At 35.8% G+C, this 22,946-nt stretch overlaps 1 protein-coding gene across 1 annotated transcript in view; it reads left to right on the forward strand.

The window, feature by feature from the left end:
- LOC140952882 (calcium/calmodulin-dependent protein kinase kinase 1-like) overlaps positions 1-22,358 on the forward strand; it is a 23,086-nt gene extending 728 nt beyond the window's left edge. Inside the window, exons 2-20 of the mRNA XM_073402333.1 lie at positions 766-848; positions 3,336-3,407; positions 3,677-3,743; positions 5,929-6,394; positions 6,659-6,706; positions 8,562-8,615; positions 9,783-9,831; positions 10,958-11,061; positions 11,974-12,010; positions 12,351-12,372; positions 12,871-12,956; positions 14,410-14,483; positions 14,849-14,948; positions 15,577-15,656; positions 16,256-16,311; positions 16,884-16,901; positions 17,263-17,350; positions 18,708-18,836; positions 19,400-22,358. Coding sequence (XP_073258434.1) covers positions 3,398-3,407; positions 3,677-3,743; positions 5,929-6,394; positions 6,659-6,706; positions 8,562-8,615; positions 9,783-9,831; positions 10,958-11,061; positions 11,974-12,010; positions 12,351-12,372; positions 12,871-12,956; positions 14,410-14,483; positions 14,849-14,948; positions 15,577-15,656; positions 16,256-16,311; positions 16,884-16,901; positions 17,263-17,350; positions 18,708-18,836; positions 19,400-19,525 — 1,614 coding nt within the window. The 5' untranslated portion in view covers positions 766-848; positions 3,336-3,397 and the 3' untranslated portion in view covers positions 19,526-22,358. The remainder of the gene's footprint in view (positions 1-765; positions 849-3,335; positions 3,408-3,676; positions 3,744-5,928; positions 6,395-6,658; positions 6,707-8,561; positions 8,616-9,782; positions 9,832-10,957; positions 11,062-11,973; positions 12,011-12,350; positions 12,373-12,870; positions 12,957-14,409; positions 14,484-14,848; positions 14,949-15,576; positions 15,657-16,255; positions 16,312-16,883; positions 16,902-17,262; positions 17,351-18,707; positions 18,837-19,399) is intronic.
- The last annotated feature ends 588 nt before the right edge of the window (positions 22,359-22,946 follow it).

Below are 22,946 nucleotides of genomic sequence, written 5' to 3' on the forward strand. Positions count from 1 at the left end.
TAACTTTTGAGATTTTTTTTTAATTCTTCCAGCCCCTTGAGTGTTTATGTCAGGCTTTGCAAACACAGTTAAAAATTTTCCTTTGCTTTTGTAAAATAACATTTATCCTGGAAAAAATACTGCAAACTATAAACTTTAAATATGAGACTGTATGATAACAGCTGTTTGGAAAAAGAATGATATTTTTGTTTTATTCTCAATGCAGGAATATCTTTTCTCGCATTGCTGTCTTTGCAAAGATGTAATGCGATCTCAAAGTATAATGAAATTTTGTATAGCTTTCCTCACAAAAAATGTAAAATCCTGATGTCTTGTTACTAGTCATGAACTGTTGTACACGAAGTTTTGTATGCATAATCAGTTCTTTAGCAGAAGTTAAGTTGTGATCAAAAAAGAAACACACATGGAAGTTATTTGAATTTTCCTCAATGGGTTATGCCCTCTGGCAATTTAATTTTGTCTCTAATTAGTGACTTAATGTTCTTAGTCAACAAAAGACTACAGAGCAGGAGATCGCAGATTCTATCCAGGCTATGGCTGGAATCCAGTACTCAGGGAAATGAACATCCTGGCTTTGCCCTGGGAGCAACTATAACTTCACGTGTCTGGGATGGCTATGTAGAAATGGTAGTCCACAAGGAGAAGTAAAAATATTGCCCTCAAATAATCATTACCTTCATGCTAAATACACTGATATTCAAGTAAATTGCATTTTTTTTATATGTTATTCAAATATTCTTATAATATTTATGTAAATTCTTTCAGGAACATCAAATATACCAGAGATAGCAGATTTAATGTAGACTAAATCACTTCTGCTGGTACATGATGATGAAAAGAAAGATAAAGTAAGTGTGGTTTGCATTAACTTTTTATTTATTTATTTTTGTAAATGCTTGGCTCTAGAGGCTTATGTTTTAAGTTGGTAATAACCTACCTTCCATAACCCAATTCAGAACTAATGGCTCAGTCAACTTTTGCATGCTCGTCCCCCCCCCCCCCCCCTGCCAGGGGTGTGTCATATTTTTCAGGAATTCAAGGCTGTGCTCTAACGGCGCCCGGTCGCCTGAGGCGACTAACATTTAGCTTCGGGCGACTGAAAAAACGGTCCCGGTCGCCCGGCCGGGCACTCTTGCTTCTGGTGCAGTGTTCAATTAAGTGGGCAGAAAAATTTAACATACTAGTGTTGGCTTGTTGAGTCGGAGTTTACTAAACCCTACAGAAAATGTTTTTACTAATGTTGTACAAAAGAAATGGGTGCGCGTCGATGTTCAAAGGTCGTTCTGCATGATTTCACATGTAACATAATCCATCACTTTGAACGTGACAAGCGGCACGGATTTTGATTTGTACCGCTTCTTAAAATAGTTTTAAAATTTTTTGTTTGATATAGAATGGTTCATTAGGTACAGTTTTTAGGAGAAACTGTCAATACTTTTCTGACAGACGTACAGCGCGGATGGCGACGCGGAGTAATTTATTTTTGTGTAAAACGGAAATTGCCGTATTGAGCAGTATGCGAATGTAATGTTTTTACGGTTTTTTGCTGCTGTGTCTGCTTGGCTAAAACATAACTTATGATTGTTTTCTTCCCTTTACACAAGATAGCGAAGTATAAAAAGAAAAGATATGATCGTTCTGATCGTTTTTATTGTTGTTTTAGAAACAGGGCAGTTCCACGTTGTCTTGGTATTTTACGTATCGATAACTAAATTCGCATGCAGGCATATATAGGCTAAATTTAGCGGCCAAAAAAAAAAAAACACGGAAAGAAGAGCTGGTTTACGCTTCGACCGTATCCACAAAAAGCTCAATTATCCTAAAAGATTCACTGATAATATAGGAAAGGAAATTAAAGATGACTTATTTTTTATTGAAACCATAGGTTTGGGGCCGCGGCGGTTTCACTGTTTCACGGAATTTTTCACGGGAACTTGAGTTCGATCTGCCCCGTATAAAAATCCGTCACATTATATTTCATGCCGCATTGATTCACCTTTTGAAAATTTATTTTTTAGTTTAGTATTACTGATAAAAAGCACAGTTTTCCTTGACCCAAAGATCTTAATGAAGTTTACGTAAACCTGCTGAATTTTTTTACTTTTCCCTCTTTAAGACCTAAACAATTTGGCGGCATTGCTCACGTTTCTGGTTTTAAATCTGAATGGCACGAAAACTTTGATGGGTTTCATAAGACAACATGCGGGTTTTGGTCGAATCCAAAAGCTAAAATTACCGAGTTTGGTGATCAGCAGGCCAGTAAGATTCGTGTGCGTAAAAAATACTTGGTCATCAGATGTACTCGGGCGACCAACTTGAGAGGCCTGGGCACCCGAGCTGGAATGCTTGGGAGCCCGAAGGGCTCCCCGAAAATTTTATTCGGGCGACCAACTTTGAGGTCTGGGCGCCTTAACTAAAATGCTTGGGAGCCCGAAGGGCTCCCTGAAATTTTCCTTAGAGCACAGCCTTGGAATTTCTCATTTTTTGTTGGAAAAGCTGCAAATGACCCACACTGGAGACAGAGCCAATGATATTATGCTGAAGTCTTTGAAAGAGACTTTGAGAAAAAGGGTGCGACAGCAGTGAAAGGATGTGTCTCTTGCCAATATGGCCTACAGTCATAGTGTAAAGCGTTGTGAAGGCTACTAGTTGTTACCTATCTTGTTCCTTCCTTCCCCCACCCCCTTGTGCACCCAATTGTTCTGTTATGTCTGAACAATGAAAAGAGAGGACTGTGGGATATTTTGTAGGAAAAGGGAAACCATCTCTTGTGAACATTTAAACACATTGCATGAAATGAGCCTTCCCTGAAAGCCCCTCTCTCCCCTCCCTCCCGTCCCTTCCTATCCTCATGGCTTTTTCCATATCCTTGCCATTCTTACCAACAAATAACAGGAAACAGTTTCAATGCCTAAATATAATCTTAAATGACAAATTAAACTGAGCCATTATTTTTGGAATGAAAATGATCTGAAGCCTGAAGCCTTTTTGTAGCTCTCCAAAAAGATAGTGCTCAATTACTGTGATGTGGCTTCTTTAAGCACAGCGTGATCTTATTTGCTTTTTAACAGGCCTGTTTACTTTTCTGATCAATCCTCATAAACTTCTGTTTACTCAGACCACTCTGCCACCTGATCAGTTTACTTACTGAGTTGGCCAGGTAGATGGCGGCTACAGTATGAACATATTTCTTTACTATATCAAGCGTCTATTTTTTTTAAATTTAAACAGTCACTAGTGCACTAAGTTGCACTTGTTTTCAAATTATTATTATTAGTAGGTTAAACTGTCGCCTCCGAGTGGTGTTTAATGACTCTAATCCTTTAACCTTGCAGACAAGTGATGTTGAAAGCTGCTGTTAGTTAGGAGACATTATCAGCACCTTTTAAAATTAATAATGGGAGCAGGTATGTGCACTTACAGTTAAGATGATCATCTAATTGCCGGGGAAATGCCACCCTTAATTTTGGCACTGTCTCTCATTTACTCTTATTCACCGTTCCCAGTTGTGCACATTTGTCTTCTTGTGTCAGGTTTTGTACAAATAGGAGTTCTAGTATACTCATAAGGCATGATGGTTGTGAAAAGGCTTGAGGCCTCCACATTTGTGGTTTGTAAATCATGTTGTTGGTCGTCATATATACATAATGTTTTGAACCTTTTTTCTTGTCTACAGCATGCACAAGTCAGTCATGCAAAGTATTCCCTGCAACTCATCAAGCTGCAAAAGCATCTAGAAATGGGTAAGTCTTCTGTTTCACAGTATTTAATTTTTATCAGGATTGCAACTCTTTTATGCAGTCACTTCCAATAAATTCCAAACTGCGTTCATTTTTTTGTGATTGAAATAATTATTTCTTTTAAACAGACTCCATTAATTTTTTATTATTTTATTATTGTGGACATAGTGTTATAAATAAATAATGAAGAACATTTTGGTGAATCTGCTGATGTCAATATTCTGTATAAAAGATTTGAGAGCTGTTTGGCTCAAAAATATTTTTCCAAAAGTCGATATGGTAATTATTGAAGGAGTGTAATAAATGAGTATGGATACATGCAGCGAGACAGAATTTGCTCAGTCACTTAACTGCACAAAATAACTTTACATTTCAGCATTGTGATGGAAAGTTTTAATAATTTTTGGCAAAAAATTAAAATAGTATATGCAAATTCTTTATTATTTGCAAGTAATTAAAATTAAATAATACTAATATTTTATTCTAAGGATTTTTGTACATTCAGTGGATGCTTCATTTGTACTGTTGATTGTAGCCTCTTATGATCATAGATTCAGGATAGTTCACCGTTGTAACAAAAACCAAATGTCTGTCTGCTTAACTTCAAAAGATAAAGTATTAGAAGAGTGAGTTTTAAATGTTTAATCATACACCTTAATTATCCAAAATGAATGGTTTAATATTCTAGTATTGGATCTTAATTTTTTTAAACATGGAGCATATTAATGCATTAAAGTTAATAATCACTCTGTTGACTTATATTAAATGATACCATTGTAAATAATGATGGAAATCACAGAGTGAACTAGTCACCAAGATCATGGCACCCAGTGACACTGCAAGACTAATTTATTGTTATCCAACCAAACAATAATTACTGGGTTTTGTCTACTATGCACCTTTGTCACATACAGAACTTGTTTCCCCAGCAAACGTTTTTTTAGGTTTCATTTTCTGAGATTTGATTTTCTGCTGTTTGGATGTAACTTTTTAACCTAAATAAATTGGAATCTCTTGTAAAAACCATGTAAAATATGTTCAACTGTTAAACAAGAACAAAGAATTATCGACCTCAAGGTTAGTTTGTTTGTGCCTCAATCATGTCATCCTAGACTCAAAACTAAACCACACATTTTTGGGGGGTGTTTTTTATCTAGTTGGTCAGAGAGTCAGAGTGAAAAACAAAACCAACTGGTCTTCCTGTTTTATCCAATGGAAATGCTACTTAATCTTCCAAAACCTAATTCATGTCCATTCATGATTGCTTTATAACATTCTGAAATACATGATTGTTCTTCTTATTCATGTTGTTCCCTTATTTAACACAATGACGCCTAAAGTGCAGATATTTTGTAAGTCAGAAAAACTTTTCATGATAACTTTAGACACTGGATTTGCCAAACTTTGATACAAATCAAGCTTCACATATAACTTAAAGGCAAAAACATGAATTTGATCGTTATCACATGTTTAACAGAACCAAATGCCTCTGCACAGCAATTAACTTATCTTTCTTGTTTAAATACCTTTTTGTTTTCAGTTTATGCTAATTGACTTCTAACAATAGCAACTAGATGACTTATTAAATACTGAGGCTTAACTAGTATTGTTATGCTAAAAACTGTCATTTAGTCAGGAATAATGCACAATTACAGCCTAGCATAGCTAAAAAGGATGCAAATGGAACAAAAAAAATGTTTTCTCCTAGTCATAATTAATTGTGCTACTCCACTTGAGTTTTCAACTAAAAGAGCTGAAATATCAGGCTGGCATTATTTTTAAATAGGGCATTGGTCAATTACAATGAATATCATGAACTGGTTGAAGAAACATTTCAGGTTTGACTTCTACTACATACAATATTACTGTCTTCAAGCTTGGTTTTATTTACAGCAGGTTGCATAAGCCTTTTTTAGTTTCTTGGTGCAAGAAAGTACACAATAGATGTACTGTTTTGGACGTAAAACTTTTTCCCTTTTTATATTGTAATGTACTTTGTACCAGTGCTTAGACGTCCATGTTCTTACTAATTTATTATCAGAAGTGTGATAATAACTTTTGATTTCACCTAGGTGTAGTATTTCCCAACTCAGTTTTAGCTACATATCTACCACTGAATAGATTTTTAAAGAAACGTAGTCATCCATATAGCTGACTGATTTTTATTTGATTATTTATCTATTTACAGATCAGTTAACCAACCTCCTGAAAGCAACAGTCATAGTCCCAGGAAAAGAGAAAGTACATCAAGTTTTTCAAAACACAATAAAGTGTCATCATTGAATGGCCATGACAATGGGAAGCATCACTCCAGTGCATCCCAAGCTAGCAAAGAAAAGATTTTTATCAAGAAAGATTCAGGATTACATGTTGCAACTCCAAGGCCAACTGAAGTTAGTGCTTCAGTAATTACTGCAGGAAGCAGGTCAAATATTGGTAATTCTCAGAGTAGACTTGGCGGTGGACTTGAAGCTAGTTTTGCATCCCTTCGCCGCAGTTCAGCTACACCTGACTTGCTCAACAGCAGTAGTGTGTTTGATGGAGAAGTCGCGTACATCTCATCAAAACCTAGCAGCAGTGTAGGATCATCATCACCACGCTTAAGACGACCTCCTACCAAAGAATCACGTAGTGTCTCCATTTGTGAAACAGATGTACATAACAGATTTGATCAATATAGTCTTAACTCATGCTTTGAAGTGTTAATTGTGTTTACTCTGCATGAAGGCCTCTAGTGTCAGGTTTACCATCAAATCTTTTATGATTAGGTTGTAAAGTCCCTTGACACCTTCCCTGTTCCACTAACACAATTCAAAGCAGTCTTCAGGAAGGTTATGAATCATCAGTGCAACCTAAAGGTTAAGTGCTGTTTGTGTTTCTTAGCTAAACTGCAGTTGTATTTCCTTTTTTTGCAATAGAACTTTTTACAGCTTAACCAGTATAGACTTATGGATGAAATTGGAAAGGTAAGTTGTAAATAAAGCCATTGGAATGCTTTTAATGAATAACACATATTTACAACACCAAGACTAAAACAAATTTCTATTTGTGGGGGTACTTATAGTTCCTCTTTATCCATGCCCGTAGCGTGCTAAATATTGCATCTAGGAGCAGTACTGACATTCACAGCATTGTGTCCTGTGGCAAGTGAAATGTAAATTTGCCAGATTTGTTTATCCTTCTTTGCTCTTCTTGATCTCCCTGTAGACAGATTGACCATACCTCTTAGTAACTGAGTGACAGTGAGGTATGTACTATAAGTTACAGACCAAACCCAAAGCATCTGGGTCGTCACCCAGCTGCCAGCACAGCCTTTCTTTTGCTGACCATCGGTTTATCAATAAACGGATGCTTGCACTCAAAAATAAAAAAGTTTGACAACACAACAGAGAACAAGATTGAGTAGTCCAAAAGTTTGGGTTGTGGCAACCTCAAAGGTTTGACATGATTCGGGCTACAGAGCCTCCTTTTCTCCTCCTAACTCAAAAAACCTAAAGGAGGAGCGTGCTCACAGGCTGCAGTGTGTACAGTGGGCCATAAAACAACAGCAAACAATGGGTAAAGGATCTGTAATTTACATTACAAACCGAGAAAACAATTTTAATAAGAAGATATATATTTTATGTCCAAGGTGAATCAGGAATAAGTTAAGCCCTGTTTCATGACCAGTCACAGTGTGCATACAGTCACCTTTGGAAAAGCAAACTGGTTTAAATTATCAGGAAGTTTGAAATATCAGGGGTAAAACTACAGTGTTTGACTGGTGAAGGGAAGTAAGGTTTGATTCAAGTTATCAGGCTTTTCAAAAAATTCAAGAGTTCCAAAAACTCGTTTATGGGGGAAATGTGCAATCAAGAAGTGAAGGAATACATGAGTCTGAAGCAACAAAATAATAAATTGTATGATGGTCACACTATGGGAGGAACTTATTAGTCTCGCTTGCATAGGCAGCGAGACTCTTAATCTGCAACACGTTTTCGTATTTTTGTTAGTATTTTATACACAAATAGGGGGTCATTGCAGTAGGTGTTCCTAGCAGAGACCGTGGAAACTGGGACTAAGAATCATTGCATGATCAAAGTCACACATGTTTAGGAAAGATTAACTTTAGAGCTTTTCTGAAACATGTCGGTCCACAAATTCTGTCACTTCAAAGTGTTGATTACTTTGGAATAAGTGAACACTACTGAGTAGTTGAAAAAAAAAGAATCTTAATTAGCAAAACTGCGGTGGTCGGGCGTTGTTAACTTTCATTGTATGCAAATGGTCTTGTCAGAAAGAATGCTGTTTATTTTCGGTGATGATTGAAATGACGTGCCATGTAAATCACTTTTTTTATCTCTGGCAATGATGTAATTTCTCTGGAATTGAGGCTCTTGAATTTTTGTGTATTTATACACTTGTATAGCCTTCAATCGCAGACATATTTCCGGTTGTCGCTAACACGTGTACTTAATCAATTCAGAGACAAGTAAAAAGTATTGATGTCAATAAAGTAAGAAGTAAAAAACCTTCACCGAGTAAATCTTGTTTTGTGTAGAATAATATTAATCTCCTCCTCATTTCTCGATCTAATCTCCAAGCAAGCGAGACTGAACGCCACTGTAAGAGCATTCTTGTTATTGATAAATTCCATTTCAATCCAGAATGCGCCAGAAGAAGAACCACTAAATCGTTATTTATTTATTTATCTTTTTACCTATATTTTATTTATTTATTTATTTATTTATTAGACTTGGAGTGAAAATTTATGTACAACAATGTATTTTGGTACCAGTGTAAGTTAATTAAGCTCACACATAGTTTTTGATTTGTATTTAGGGTTCATATGGAGTTGTCAGGCTTTGCTATTCAGATTTTGATCAAGCAAATTATGTAAGTATTGTCTATAAACAGTATGCCCCACATTAAATTTTTTGGGTTGTGCAATATTAATAAGCAACTTCAAGTTCCCTAAATATTTTCTTCTGTGTAGTAGCCTTAACAAACTAGTGACAAGAATATTCCAACACTAAAAACAACGCCAATTTATTCCTATTAATTCTGCATCATTCTCCTTAAGGGATGAGAATTATCAGTCACTGTAAAGTTCATAAGAGCATGGAAATGGCAGTATAACCATTAAACCTCATTTTTGCTCACAATGGGCCTACAGCTTCTGCTTTTTCCTTTTGCTTCCGTCTTTAAACTTGACTTAACCAGACTGTCACGGCTTGATCTTGGTGGTAGGCAACTAGCCAAATACTGGTAGATTTTCAGTTTTGCCTGAATGGAATAATTTCTCTTGCTCACTCACCATGATGACTAGTACCAAAACACACAAGGTGAAGATTTTTGCCTACTTCAAAATCTAGTATTCACAGTAGATGGCAAACTGTTAAAATGATAAAGCTTTCTTATCGAAATTTTTCGCACTAAATGTACGTACTTTGCTGCCATTACTCGGCCAAAGAGATTTATGATTCCAGTGCTCCTATCATGCACTTCAATCACAAATAAAGCTGTCCATCATATTGTTTCAGTTGCACATGTTTATGTTTGAAATGGACATCAGAGGCTTCTTTTCTTTGGAGAGAAGCAAGAAGAGTTTGAAAAGGAAAGGAGGTCATGATTCTGAAGGGGAAACTGCAAAGACTGATCAGGCAGTGGAAATTCTGCATTATTTTAGTATTTGAAAGCCCCTTTTTAGCAGCTAGCTAGAAGAGCTCTCTTCCTAGTGGTTATTACCATATTGCACTAGCCATAAGACTTCTGTTATAAAAAAGTTAAGGTCAAGCCCTGACTGTAACATTTGTCATCAGCAAAAGTGGGAAGTCTCATTTTTTGGTGTCTTATTTTGGGACTAACCATGCATCGACAATATTTTGTCATGAATTCTCTCATCTAATGTGTTTCACAGAACATCCGACAGCTGCTGCAATTGTAATCCCAATAACTCCATCTCTTCTTTCCACATAGTAAATAATAACATTGTATGGTTATTTAACCTATAATTTGTCATCATATATTAATTGAAAAATGATTAATTTGTTTTGTTTCCAGGCAATGAAAATAATATCAAAGAAACGAGTAATGAGAAAAGCTGGATTGAGTAAGTTTGTTTTTATTATGACCGGGTCGGGAAAAAAATTGAGTTTTTCCTTGCTTTTTTTTCTAGCGTCTATATTCAAATCACCTTCCCTCGCAGTTATTTTTTCTTGGTTCCATCAATGAGTTGTTCATAAGTCATTCAGCCAGACAATCATACTCAAGCTACTTACATGTATGAAATGACTCCTGGGTTCAAACCTTTCACATTAAGTCATTTGTACGGTGCTGGTAACTGTTAAGAATCCATTCAAAGCATTTGATAAGTTTACCAGTTGGAAGATTATCTGTTTGCAAACTAGTAACATCCATTCAAAAGTTTGCAACATTTTTTCAAACAGATTTTATATGTTTTCATTAATATTATTAGTAGCATCCGTTCAAAAAAATGAATAATTTATAGCAATGTCTGATGTCCTTTCATAAAGTTTAAGTGTGTATTAAAAGCGCACAAGTCCTCAACACATAATTTGCTAACCTAGAGAATGGTGTAATAGTGCAGCTCAACAGACAAAACTTTAAATTGTGGAAAAAGGAATGTTTTGGGTGTCATTTCATTAGTGAAACTTGATCCCTGTGAACCATTTCGTTAATTACAGATAATCTGGCTCCAAAATTTTACTCTACAAAGTAACATCAGTGATCTTTTTGGGCAAAGGACATCTTGATTTGGAGACAATTCTAAAAACCATGATTTCTAGCTCTTCATCAAGCCTTAATTTTTTAAAATTAAAATAGAAGATGGGTTTCTTGAAAATAATGCATTTCCTCAACAATGCAGTTTCCACTGTATACTTGTTCATCAATGGATGACAACTGACCAACAAGACATTAGTTGAACAGCTTAAAATCATCTTGACCCCTACCAGCATTTTTATTTAATTTTTTCATTTTTTTGTAAGTAGATCTTCAAGTATTGCAAGTTTTGCATGAACCTCTGGAAAAATTATTTCACAAGGACAACTCCTACCCTTAAGAAATCCCCCCCCCCCCCATTGACCTTCCATGGGGGGGGGGGGGGGGGTATGGATATTTTCTGGAACCTCATATTATAAATTTATTAACAGGAACTTTGCCTTTAGCCCTGACTAAGTCTGTTTTATTAATTTTACTGGAATGATTGACTTTAGGGAGACCAGGTGACAAAGGCAAAAACTCAGGACTGGAAAGCTTACAAAGAGAAATTGCAATTCTCAAGAAGGTTGATCATCCCTATGTTGTAAGACTTTACGAGGTATGTTTACATCTTTTTATATACAATGATCCCACTTTGTTTGTGACCATTGAATAACTTCCTTAAGTGACCTTTTACCCCTTTGTTGCTCTTTTTTGTAAACAAATTCATGACAGACCATGGTCAGAAGCTATGCTTAGCTTTTGCATGATTGATTTCTTCCATTTATTTGTACTTGATACCTTATATTTACAACCTTGGTAATTTGAATCAATAAAATCTGGGCCTACTGCCATACTGACTACTGACTACTGATGCAATGGTACATGGGCCAGCTAAAGGGTGTGGCTGATATTTTTTATTTGACGTACAGTGAAACCCCTATTAAGCAGACCCTCAATTAAGCAGGCCCTAAGCCAGGTCCCGAAATTAATGTCTTATATTTCCCTTTATAACAAACCCCTATTCAGCAGACACTAAAATAAATTGTACTTGACTAATTTCTGTTGTTAATAACCTCTATTAAGCGGACACTGGACTGAATTGACAATAGTAGTATTGAATTATATCATTCAAATACATACTTTAGTAGTTAATAAAGATAAATCAATACATTTAGCTGTCAAGAAACTGTAGATTAGCCCAAGAGTCTTGCACAAAGTACTGCACAGCTTCCTTAATATTGTGGAACTTTATCACAGTACAGAGTAACCCATTGAAAGTTAATCATTAACAAACGTTGCGCACTTTTCACAAACCTCTATTAAGCGGACAGTTCGGAAGGTCCCAAAGGTGTCCGTTTAATAAAGGTTTCACTGTATTTAGTTTTAAGAGAAGGCATTATTCCTTTTTCTCAGTAGTAATAACTCAATAAAAAGCCAGTGATAGCTTATAATTTTGTGTGGTGTTTATCAAGTGTTTAAAAAAAATGTGATACAGTTTGACTTGAAACATTCTATTCCATGTCTGCAGGTCTTAGACGATCCATCTGAAGACAATCTTTATCTTGGTAAGACTTATATTGCAGCATGTATATTCATCACAGTAAAAAAAACTCAGAAAATAGAAATTAGCTACCCCCCCCCCCCCCCCGGTAGTATATTATGTGTTAGTTAAAAATCAACTGCTATACAAAGGAAACACAGTAACTTGTATAGCAGAAATTATCGAATAGTTTTGTTCCGAAATATCTCAGTAGTATTCCATACAAATATATATATTTAGTATTTTGGACATCAACTTGCCATATTGTATCATTGCCTTGTTTAAGCTGGCACTGTCTTCATGAACTGACTGCACTAACCTTATTTGTACCTAATATGGCTGAGACATGTTTTGTTTACTTGTAGTGTTTGAGCTTATGGAGAGAGGGTATGTATAGTAACCTCATTATCATGGGCTGAAGTAGAAACTTATTGTACATATCGCTTACACACAGATGCTGGCCAGTTAGCAGTTCATTGATCAGGGGTCTTTGTTTTCTTGTTGCCCAAAGTAGAGCCTGGTTTAGCTCAGAATACTTTGATGTGTAATAATTAATCAACTATCAACTGATAGAAAAAAAGTACCATATATATGCTACCCACTTTACTGCACCATTGTTCCTCCTAATTAAATGACCTTTTTTCTTTTTTCTCCTTATTCCACTTGACCTGTAAGTTTAAATTTCCTTTCTTCTTATTATTTTTTCACCAGTAATAAGTCAGGTTATGGAAGTCCCTGGAAAATCAACAGATCAATATAATCTGCAAACACCATGTCACCCACTTTACTGTACACTCCTACATTTTAATTCAATAAAAACCTCTTTCTTTCTTCTTCACATGACGTATGTTAAGTTTTCTGTTTTCTTTGTTTATTTCATTTAAGTGAGGTTATGGAAGTACCTGGTAAACCATTGTCAGAGTCAAATGCCAGAAAATACTTCATAGATGTTGTATTAGGAATTGAATATTGTAAGTGAGATTATGTTTACAAGGACCTTTTCTTACTGCATGGCCCTTAAGTTGTTCAAAAGATGGATTACGTTATCCCTCCTGTTGATAATGCAATATTGGTTTCCCCAATACTTATTCAGTGGATAGTGATCTATCTGGTGAAGGGTGCCATCCACCAAGAAACCGAAGCGTGGTGTACATTCTTCATTTTAATTTCTTTTTTCCAATGTATTTCCACCTTCCGAGGAATTAGGCATGACATCTGAGCAAATGACTAAAATAGTGAATTTGCACCTTCTGCACAAGAATACACCACAGATAAACTTTGAAATTAAAATTTCCAAACAATTTTAAAATACAGGGCCTTATAAACTCTCAATGTGGCCGGGCCATGCACTTATATTATTTAGGAATGTTTCGCATAGACTGTTCACAGTCCTCTATTTTTCAGTAAGTTTGTCATGCAAGATCGAGCGCCATCTTGTGTGACTGTCAAAACTATTTAGGGGGCAGGGCCAGTTTGGGAGGAAGTGAGAAAAATAGACTGGGACCGTAATAACGTCACTGCAGCTCGCGTTCAGGAGGCGTGACAGGAATTTCACGCCTTTTACCATTCATTAATTAACAAACTCCGCTGGTAATGAAAATATGCCAGACACATTTGGCATCGATTTCGCATGTTTATGAATATCTCCTTTTGAAACAGTGATTTTATGCATTCTGGGTATTCCTCCAAATAAAATCGCCAAATAAACATGCACAATTGAAACGTTTTCCTAATCGAAGTGCTAAGCATGCTCACTTCACCACAGTTTAAAACGGTTAAACCTCCTGATAAAAAGCCAGGCAGTTGTTCTGACGGGTCATCTTTTTTGCATCGGCGTACCGTTAAATTTCAATTCGTTTAGCAGAAACTGTGTTACAACATTCCACTGGCTGGGCTGCTTCAAAAGCATGTTGGCTTGCTTGATTCATCTGCAAAATATCAAAAATCCTCCGTGTGTTTGCGCAAGATGTGCCTTTTGGTAGTATTATGAAAGCATATGGAAATGACGATTAATGTCATTGACTTATTCGTGTCAGCAACCTAAACTAAACCCATTGTGAATGCAAATTAAACATCTATTATCTAATGACCAATCAAACGCTTGCATTGCTGGTACAACACCCTCTGTGAACGTGAGCCCCCTCGGTACATTTGAAAATCAAGATGCCCGCTATTAATGGTAAGATGCGCTGTATCCCAACAATTATCTCACTTAAAAATAGGGGACTGTGAACAGTCTATGTTTCGCATCACCTTTAATGGTCCAAGTCAAAAATATAACTTGAAGTCAGCCTTTGTTGTACGCTTTATTTGGGCTGTTAATTATCATGAAACATCCTTTTAACATATTAAAATAGAACACACTACTAGTACAGTAACATACTTTTCAATCATTAACCAATGGACAATTTGTTTATCCTACAGTACATTACCAAAAGATAGTTCATAGAGATATCAAGCCATCTAACCTTCTCTTGGGTGAGGATGGTCATATAAAGGTAAAATGTCTAGCATTTTGTCTCACTGATTGTTCTTGTGGAACTGTGTGATTATTTAGCTGTTTATATGCTCAGTATCACATCAGCGAAGTAAACAGAAACAGCTGATTTTTATTTTAGTTTCTTGGTGTGTATGAATAACATAAGTTTAGATAATAATATATCTTAATTGTTTGCTGGTTTAGAGACTATCTGATGTACGCAGATATTTTTTAAAGATCCCGCTCCTCTTCACAAGTTATAGGTGTCTAATGTGTCTAGTAGTACATGCAGTACAAGAAACACTGGTCTGAAAAGGCAGTTCAGGTGTGAATGGGTTAAATAAAAACAATAATATTAATAGTATGTTTTTGTAATTATAACAGATTGCTGACTTTGGTGTAGCTGACGTGTTTGAAGGTGATGATGCCTTGTTAAATAAAACAGCAGGATCTCCAGCATTCATGGCACCAGAATCTTTACAAAGTAAGAACTCCCAACTCCTTACTTCAAATGATATGACAAGATTTTAAATTCAAGAATGAAATCACAAATTAAAATTAATGTGCATAGGATGCTTGAAAAATATTGGCAGCATTATTATACCATATTGTATTTACTAAGAGAACTCATTTGATTACTTTTGAACTGATGGTTTGGTCATAAAAGCAAACAAACTCTTTTTTGTGTTCATTAGTGATAAGTCAGTAAGTTATCAGTAAAAATGAGTACTCAGTACTCAATCTGTTCTGCATGACATGTAACTGCTGGCTCAATGCAAATGGGTAATGTGACAAGGTTGTCAGAAATTTTTTAAGTAGATGGCAGAGTTGTCAAAGTCAGCGGCCAGTCCAGGGATGTTTTATTTAAAAAATGCCATCTGTAAAGAAATGCCAAGCAGAGTAGCCGGCCAATACTAACCAAGTAGGTGGTGATTTTTGCCAGCAGCCGGCTACTTTTGACGACCCTGTGTGAAGGAGTTGATGGTAAGATAAACGAATACTGGCTACATACGTGCGACACATGCATGATAACGTTACCTGCAGAATAGGATTAGAGGCTCCTCTTGTCGCCCCCAAAAATAAGTGATAAATTGTTTATTAATTTTCTGCAGATTCACGGGACAAATATAGTGGAAAGGCTGCTGATGTGTGGGCTTTAGGAATCACTTTGTATTGTTTTGTCTTTGGCAAGGTAGGTACCTAATTATGTACTGCAGTTTTACAGGTATGTCAAACAAGTATTATGAGTGGTAGATCATCAGGCATTTATAACCTGCTCTTGTCAATCCATGCTGATATTGACATCATCAGTTAAGTTATGGTTTGAAATCATTAATACATACATACATTTAATATTTTATTGGCTCATCCGCACAGGGCTTTTCAGAGTCAATGTTAACGTTACAGTAATAATAATAATAAAAAAACCCACAGTTAGACACAGAAAGCTAAACACACAAAAAATATTTAACTAACTAAAGGAGATGTCCAGATGCAGTCACCTAGCTAAGTAATTAATATAATTTGATGCTTAAAACCTGCTTGTGATCGAATTACTGAACTTTAATCAGCTTCAACATTAATCAGCTTGTGAATTACTGAACGTGGGTGCATGCATCGGCCATTTGTAGTGGGTAGTCAGGATTAATGACTAAGAGTGATTATGATTTAGAGAAAATTGCCACATGCAGCACCTTTTGACCAGTAACCCTTAAAATACTCTGTGTAATAGATAGAGGGTACAGAGAAGGTGACTTGTATTCTTAAATATACATGATCGTTTCCTCTCAGGTTCCATTTGATGATGTCAACAGGATGGGCCTTTATGAAAAAATCAGAACCCAAGAGTAAGGCAATACTGAGTACTGAGTTGCCACTTGATAAGCACTGTTGAAACCCCTGATTTCTCAAAATAACCTGCAATAAGATCTAGAGTTGATGTTCATTTGTACACTGAGCACTATATACAATAAAAGTAGACAGTAGGCTCTGATCTTTTGATCCTGAAACTCAGTCTCTCTGATCTGTTCATCCACAATGTGAGACACACTTATTCAACACCGCACTCTTTGTAGTGCCTTGTAAGTTGGAAGTTGTACTTTTTGATTTCCTGCTCTCGAGGACCAAACAGCAATGTCTAGTAGTTCAGTACTAGTAGTTATTTTTGTTGGGCAAGTAATGACCAAGCACACTTGCAAAACTTTAAGCACACTTGCAAAATGGGCAAGGGTCCAGCAGGAAAGACAAGCTAAGAAGTCCCAGGCTAGGCCCAAAAAATAATCTTTTAGTAGAATTCATGTTTTTTGAACCTTGAAAAACAAACTTTTGATTTTAGCTAATGGTGCAACAAAAAGTTGAATAAGTGCCATCATTTTGATTAACTTTATTTTTTTTTGTTTTCCCATGTGCTGTTTTCCAGATTGACATTTCCAGATGAGTAAGTCTGATTGTTGTACAACTTTTATTTTTCTTTCTAACAGAGGGTGAAGATGTATCCACATTGTTAATTGAATATATTTCCCTAGTTAAAAGGCTGAGAAAACTAAAGAAATGGTGCTAAAAACTAGCTTTATTGTGGCCTGCATGTTTAAGTGTTTTTCCAGTGAACAAAGGGCCAATAACAAAGCAGCATTATTAAGAGATTTGGCTTAAACCCTGTTCAAACCAAAGGTTAAACATGATTAAAAGCTTTTTGGTTAAACATGGTTTAAATTTGTTGCTTACTGTACGTTTATTGGTGACAAATGTAGTGCAAGTATGTACCATGTAAAAGTTAAATTAAAACTGTTCTTTTGCAGTGTACCTTTAAATCCACAGTTAGAAGACCTTCTTTTAAGAATGTTAATAAAAGATCCCATTGAAAGAATTACTATCAAGGGAATCAAGGTGGGTATGGTGGTCAAAAAAAGCAGCTATAACCGGGTGGCAAAGGGGTGTTCCGTTACTTGTGATGGAACCCAAATTATCAGCGTGATGCATGATCAGGCCCAAATTAGCCACGTGAGGCGGGATTGGGCCTAGCAGCGTAGCATATGTGTGATTTACTATTTTCACAACGCTTGAAATTTCCATGATGGTTAATATCATTTGAAACTAGAAGAAGAGACATTAAAAATGGATAGTTATGACACCAACTTCTTCCCATTCTTTCTCTTTCTGTGACCTCTGATTTCCTCAGATCATTGTTAATAAGATACGTACTTTTTTTTCCGTGACTCATGATAGCTTAAAAAACATTGGCATGATGCCTGATAGGTACCCTCCCCCCGCCTCCTTTACCACCCTGCTATAAATCCAATTTGTCTTGGAGTGTATAATATAAACAGTAGGTGGTGTTAGGGTTAGAATATTGAAGATAGAGAAATCCCTCATTACATATCTTGAAAAAGTATTATTAAAATGAAAGGGTACCAGTGCACACTCAGTTAACTTAATATTGAGTTTCTGAATGAACATGAATGACTATAGACAGGTGTATGTACTGTATTTACGCTATAGCACTAACCAAACCTTAACTTCTTCATACCACAGTTCAGATAATTATATGAAATTCGTATGCTGTAAATCCTCTATTAAGCATGACCTCCAACTCTTATTAAGATTTTCCACTTTGTATCCTGGGTCTTTGTGAAAAATTGATACCATCATGTTTGCTAAATTTAAATACCCCCCCCCCCCTGAAATAAGCCCCCATCTCTATTAAGCTCCACCCCCTCAAATGTGTTTGAAATAAATAAGCCCTCCGGGGGGCACTCACTGGAGGAGTTACAGTATTCATCTTCCTCTTTTCTGGGTATGTTACGAACCATTTTTATGGCCAGCACCAATTTGGTTTACCAGCTCAATTGGTTAAAGCACCACAGCACTATCACAGAAGTCAGGGTTTACATCCCAGCAAGCCCAATTTTTTTCAAGCTTTCTTTTCGCAGCAACATATTTAAGTTGTACTGTTTAAAAAACAGGCAGGAGTGTGTTGATTATAAGCACCGAGAGTTTTTAAACCTGATTACACACGACTACAAGTTTTTTGAATGTCATGACTTCAAAATCTCTGATATAGATAAACTTATTCTTGCACTAATATTTAGATTTGGGGTTATTATTTGGTCTAAAACATTTTTCTTTATGAATTATTAATGAGTTTTTGGCATAAATAAGCATATTTAACAGTGTGTTATATAGTCACTGCAGTCTGTCTGGTAGCTCAAGGTGTATTGACTGTTGTCATCTTTGTTAAATGCAGGAACATCACTGGGTTACACAGGGTGGTAAATGTCCCTTACCATCCACTGAAGAGAACTGTCCAGGCATTGAAGTCACTGATGATGACATTCAAAACAGTGTGAAGACTATTCCAAAAATCAAGACTTTGGTTAGTTTGTTATCTTAATTTTATTCCCTTATTTTTCATTCTATGGACAACAACAAATAACAACTAATGTTTTGTAACAACAGAAAGTTAGCATTATATTCACCATCTTCCCATTTTACCTGCTAGTGAGTAAACCATACTTATTTTCCATTCCCTAAAAATCTCCGAACTTGGGATGATAACAAGTATATATTAATTTACATCTAATTACCTGATTTGGAACAAACTGACCCATAGGTTGATAACAAATAGTTTCAAAGCCTCTTTTTCAAAGTGAGGCTAAGTGCGAAGCTATTGATATGAAAATTTTTTTTTTTTCATGCAAATAACACAAGAAAGGTTTTGCACGTAGCCTCGATTTGAAAGTGAGGGTTTTGGGAACTTAGAAATGGCCTTTTGGCTTTATCATCAAATTAACCTAAATTGAGGAGTAAAATAATTAGTCTGTAACATATAAAATGTATATATTTGTTCTATTTATTATTCTTTTAAGTAGTATGCATGTGTCTGGTTGGATTAGGGGAAATTAATTTTTTCTCTGCTTCTCTTTATTGTTTCTGCAGATACTTGTCAAGAGCATGCTCAAATATCATACATTTGGAAGTCAAACAAAGATTGAACGAATACGCTCCCATTCACAGCCAAACATTCAGCCAGATATAAAGCAGAGAAAAGGCACAAAATTATAAATTTTGCACAGTGCCTTTAACCTTTTTCTTTACATAGTACAGCTGCTGCTGCTGTGATTAATTTAGAGAAATGTGTAGCCAGGAGGAAGGTTCTCTGGCAATCTGATTAGCAACAATATGGCTTATTTGCAGAGATAGTGAAAACTAATGCAAAAAAACATCTGGGGCCTGGCGAAAAAAGGAGAAGGTAGAGGAATTGGAACACAATTTTTTTCAAATTTGTGGAGTTCAAGTCATGTGAGGTACGCGTATATATATACCCACACAATAAATTTTAATAAGAATGGTGGATTCTAGCAAATTGAAGTTTTGACAGTTTGACATTCAAAATCCAGGCCTGACAAAAGTGGCGGACAGTTGTTGAAATATGCTAACATGCTCTCTGTCCTTCTTTTTCCACTGCCACCCCCTCCCCAGATTTTTTCTTGACCTTGTTTTCGTGACATCCCCACCATCAACTATATGGAGGCTATGTTAACCCAACCAAACAAATTAAGTCACATCAGGGCCCAGTTGTTCGAAGGCCGATTAGCGCTTAACCGGGGTTAAATTTAACCTCGGTTTCTTTTTCTTGTGTTCAAAAGCATTTTCTCGGATAATTTTCTCTGATATTTTTAGAGCTTCCAATCATCAACTTGTAGACAAAAAGAATTAAAACTGAAATGCTTTTCAAGATTTCAAATCTGAATTCAAATCTGAATGAAGAGTGCTCTCACCACTGCGCCATCAGATCCCTTGCTCCCCACAGGAGGAGAGATCGAGGAGGGTGTTATCGGCGGAGGCAGATAACACCCTTTGAGATCTCCATAATTCTTCATAAGTTACGAAAGCCGAATTCAATAATTGTTTTATTATTCATTCAAAACATTTATTATTCATTCAAAATAATTCCTAGTTTAAAAACGTAGCTAAAACATGCTTACCACCATCGATGTTAAGTTCATCTTTGATAGTGCACGTTTAGGGTAGCAAATATTCTCCAAATAGCAGATGTTGCCCTCCAAGTTGTCTTCTTGCTTTTCTTGCCATGTTTTTAGCTATTATTTCTCCTAGTTCTTACTCTTGAAATGAGTGAAATGTCTGCCGTTTTTGTTTTCACAACCAAAACAACTCAACCTCGTCCCCAGGTCTTCTTGGTTCACAGTGCATTAACCTGCTAAAAAGCTGCACTTTTGACGGCATTGGTTCATTAATCACAAAATTCTTCCAAAGTTGGTCATCAGTAGCTGGTTATGGTGAATTATCCGTGTGCTTTTAGCCAATCAGAATCGGGAAAATATTTTGAATGAATAATAGTATGTCTTATGTCTCAATTTGTGCCTTAGATATGGTACATATATATTCCAGAGTAGTTTAAGCAAGACTAAATCTTTCCCTGTGAGTCTTGAAAAAACTAATAGTCAAGAAATCTTTTGTTAAAACACTATGAAAGGGATTGTACATCCAAACAATGTATAATATTATTATATTTTTTACCTATGGACCATATTAGAAAAATGTTTAAACTATGCATTTCACATAAGTTATTGTATGACCCTGCAGGCCTGCTATTAGTACTAGCTGGACACAAGTCATTGTCATTGTAAACATGACCTTGTTATATACCCTGGCATATCCATGGCTCCAGAGGTTCTTCTCCCTAGGATGAAGTGAACCATGCTTTTAGCCTGCGAAAACAGAGGTTTCTCCTTGCCCCTGGGGACGTTTCACGAGGAGGAACATCTGCAACTCATTGACAGAAATTCCATACTGATGGCGTAAAATCTTTCTGGAATCTGGTCGGAAGCGCTGATTGGACGAAGGAGTAGCTCCATTGTTTTAGCTATTGTCTATGAATGACAGACAAAACGCCACAAAGGTCAAATGTAAACGAGATGAACCTGTAACAAAACAGTCAATATATATTTGTGGAATATATTCTTCTGAAGAAGTATTTGAGTTTTGCTGGAGCTTGTTCACAGATGAACATCATACTTTACCAAAATCGACCAGGAAAAATGTGAAATTGAACACATTTGCATTTGGAACCCCATGACTACCGAATTTATTATGTAAACATTGATTTACATCATCAGTATGGAATTCCTGTCACTGAGTCACAGCTGTCCTTCTCGCAAAACATCCCCAGTGGGGAGGAGCAAGGAGAAATGGCTGTTTTTGCAGGCTACCATGCTTTTGGGTTTAGCTTCATCAGAAATTACAAAAGAAAAAAAGGACCTCTGGCACCCAAGGTATTGCTTATTTGCTTATAGGGATATTATTCAAAATAATTATTACAATATATTTTTATCAGTAAATGTCATGAGTGTATTTACTCCACAATGCTAATGACATTGCATTAGGCGTATAAATACTGATCTTACTGTGTTTTTTCAATAACATTCAAACTCTAAAGTCAAATTGTAACCGAAGGATAAGTTCGTTGCTTCCATCAATCATAGTTACAACTAAACCAAACAAATATAATGGATCAAAATCTACCAATCACAACCTAGAGACTTTTAAGAGGTCGATAAGGATGATTGATGAAAGCAAAACATGTATAAACATTGGCAGGAGTTTGCATGTTATTGAAACGTGCTCAGCAGTAGGAAACAACAGAGATAGCATTTAAATATAAAAATGTAAAGTACAGATATAAGAGCTTTTGTTTATTATATCGAGGGAATGTAAGTTGGCTTATGTAAACTTTTCCTGTATCCTCAAGCCTTCCTGTATATTTAGCCTTTTACCAGGAGAGATTATATATAATAAGCAAACTTAGAATTTGAAGATTTTAGTGAAGTTTTGTTTTATTTTATTTTCTTAGAATAAAATAGTCTTTTTTTATGTATATCATGTCTAATGATGATTCTCTGAAAGTTTCCATGCCTCCCTGGCCTCTACCTTGAAAGTTCTCCTTCTTCGAGCTATCAAGATTATTAAATTTCTTGAATTTATACTGCTCTTGATACCTCACAGTTTTTCATTCCCCTGCTTATTCAGAAATTAAATAAATTTTGTGCTTCAATGCCTGCTGTTATTTAATATCATATCAACTAATATGGTTTGTTTTAAAGACCTTTTCTTGTTCATCTTATTTTTCAATGGGGGTATGGATATTAATTAAAGGATACACTGTCCAATAGAATAAATTGCATTATGCAATCTACCATAAATGTAGAATGCAAATAATGCAATTACTCAATATTTACTCACATTTAATAATTATTTATTTTTCAACCAAGACAAATTGTATTATAATTGATTTTAAACTTAACCATGGCCACCAATAATCTATTGTAATCATGACCTCACTATTTTGGTTTTTATTGAGTTACAGATCCTTAGTATGGCTTCATAATGCAGTTGAACCTCTCTACAACAGCCGCCTTCCAGGGACACAAGAAAGTGGCCGTTGTAAAAAGGTGGCCATTGTAGG

The sequence above is a fragment of the Porites lutea genome, chromosome 11 (assembly GCF_958299795.1).
Source record: "Porites lutea chromosome 11, jaPorLute2.1, whole genome shotgun sequence".
NCBI lineage: Eukaryota > Metazoa > Cnidaria > Anthozoa > Scleractinia > Poritidae > Porites > Porites lutea.